Raw genomic sequence first — 2,500 nt, forward strand, 5'->3', positions numbered from 1 at the left:
TGTATGGGAAACACTGCTATTGTGAGAGAATAAAGGAGAGAGAGAGAGAGAGAGAGGGAGAGAGAGAGAGAGAGGGAGAGAGAGATACCAACATCTGTTTTAAGGCTGAAGAGCAGACCACTGGCCAACACTATTCCAGATGTGTGAATTGCTCATAAAGGCATGTGTGCTATCATTCCAAAATATTACAAAACATTTCTATCAAACCATCAACCATTTGTTGCCTTGTAGCAGTGACACTGGCGACAATGGAAAACCGCTTCCTCTTGAAGCACCATACATTAGACCCATACAGCCTTCATTAAATGTACATCCATAATGAAATGTTCCTTCATATACAGTAGCCATCTCATCTGTAGCTGCGACGCACGGCCATGCCCCACACACACTCTAGAGGCCAGTGCTGGACTGTGTCTTGCGCGCTCTGCTACTGCAGAGACAAGGTCTCTCCTTGTTCCACAAATCAGCTGTGCATGCCTCCCTGAGCATGGACCCAAACATGCCGCACTGACTTCATGGGAATCAGCTTAATACCTCCTAATTCACCATCATGCTTTCTTGCATTACTGCCAAGACAGACGCCCTTTTGGAGCTTTCAATATGTTGTGTACGAGATGGAACTGAGAATGACGTTTCACTGGCAGACTCAGGCCACAGCTTAGTGGAGGATGGTTTAAAACGCTGCCTGTGACTTGAGTCACATGGATGGGGAATGGAGAAAAATTGGACACACACACACACACACACACATGCCAAACACACACACACACACACACATGCCAAACACACACACACACACACATACACACACACACACACACACGGCAAACACACACACACACACACATGTGATCGTCCATGCAGACACACACACAGACACGTCTAGTGTAAACACCAGCGCCTGTGTTACCTGCTGCAGCTGGTGTAGCAGCTGTTCTCTCTGGTCTTCAGGCTGTGAGGGAATCATCCGCTCCTGCTCCTCACACCTCCTCCTCAGCTCCTCCACGCGTTCCCGCTCCTCCTCTAGACGCACACGCTCCTGTACACACACACACACACGCACGCACACACACACACACACACATGCACGCACGCACACGCACACACGCACGCACACACGCACGCACGCGCACACGCACGCACGCACGCACACACACACACACACACACACACGCACACACACACACACACACACACACACACACACATGTAAATGTACTGGCATGATGTTGAAAACTGTAGATAGAAAACTAGATCTGAGATGCACAAGTTATGCTAAGCAATAAACAGGTTGAAACTGTTAGAGAACATGCTTGTAAACAACTGTGTAACACACAGTGCTGCTATCATGCAGTCCTCAAGCCATCCTATCTCTTTCCCACCACCCCTCCACAAACAGGACAAGATAGGGAGTACTACTGAGCCCTCACAAGACAGATCTGGTCATAGGCTCAGCATTAACATACAAACCTACCAAGTCAATACATAAATAACACGTTTACAAGACATCAACAAAAGAAACTCATAAAGAACTTCAACTCTCTTAAAACTGTTTAGGCCTGCGTTTGAAACCTCTTTGGATGAGTGCAAATGGCTGGCTTTAGACCAAGCCCTGGAGGTCTGTGAGGGAGGAGGTCAGACCCACCTTCTGTCTGGAGGTGTGTGTGTGCGTGCTCCTCTGTCTGGAGGTGTGTGTGTGCGTGCTCCTCTGCCTGCTGTGCTCCTGCAGCTCCTGCAGCTGCTGCGTGTGTCTGTGCAGATGCTTCCGCTCGTCCTGAAGCTCCCCCTGCAACAGCGCAATCTCCAGCTGCAGCTGCACACAGCACAGGACACAGGTCAAAGGTCACAGGTATGAGTACAGGACACAGGAAAACAGACATGGACACAGGACACAGACATGGGCAACAGACATGGACACAGGGAAACAGACATGAGTACAGGACACAGACATGGACACAGGGAAACAGACATGAGTACAGGACACAGACATGGACACAGGCAAACAGGCAAGAGTACAGGACACAGACATGGACACAGGGAAACAGACATGAGTACAGGACACAGGCCACCATCGTAAATAACAAGCTGTTCTTTAATGACTTGCCTGGTTACATAAAAGTTAACTAAAAAATAAGAATACAGCATAATCCTCATAGGATATTCTCTGCTTGCTCTTTAGCTAAGGTAGGTACTTTCTATTCATCATAGCCACACCTCCTCATGGAAAACAATAAAGAGAAACACACACTTCCCATCTTCAGTTTTAGCTGTGCATTTGCTTATGGCGTGTCAATAGTAGCCCTGCTTTGAGTAGTGTATGTCAGATGACTTTGTCATCAATCAGGACATGGTGCTCACTCTATGAGGCGTATTCTGGCAGCAGCCCAAAGGGTGCAACGTATATGTTAATGAAATACAGTCTGAGCCTCATGACCTCGTCATAATGAACAGTCTCTGGCCCCTGGGATTACACACAGGGCTCAGATTCTCAAAGAGAAAC

At 48.0% G+C, this 2,500-nt stretch overlaps 1 protein-coding gene across 3 annotated transcripts in view; it reads right to left on the minus strand.

Moving 5' to 3' along the window:
* The window catches only part of phldb3 (pleckstrin homology-like domain, family B, member 3), a 32,497-nt gene that overhangs the window by 16,676 nt on the left and 13,321 nt on the right, over window positions 1-2,500 (minus strand). For all 3 annotated transcript variants that reach the window (XM_042108127.1, XM_042108126.1, XM_042108128.1), the window contains exons 4-5: window positions 1,646-1,813; window positions 911-1,039 (exon numbers count right to left, since the gene is read on the minus strand). In XM_042108127.1, the coding sequence (XP_041964061.1) occupies window positions 911-1,039; window positions 1,646-1,813 (297 nt within the window). The remainder of the gene's footprint in view (window positions 1-910; window positions 1,040-1,645; window positions 1,814-2,500) is intronic.

The sequence above is a fragment of the Alosa sapidissima genome, chromosome 10, assembly GCF_018492685.1.
Source record: "Alosa sapidissima isolate fAloSap1 chromosome 10, fAloSap1.pri, whole genome shotgun sequence".
Lineage (NCBI taxonomy): Eukaryota > Metazoa > Chordata > Actinopteri > Clupeiformes > Clupeidae > Alosa > Alosa sapidissima.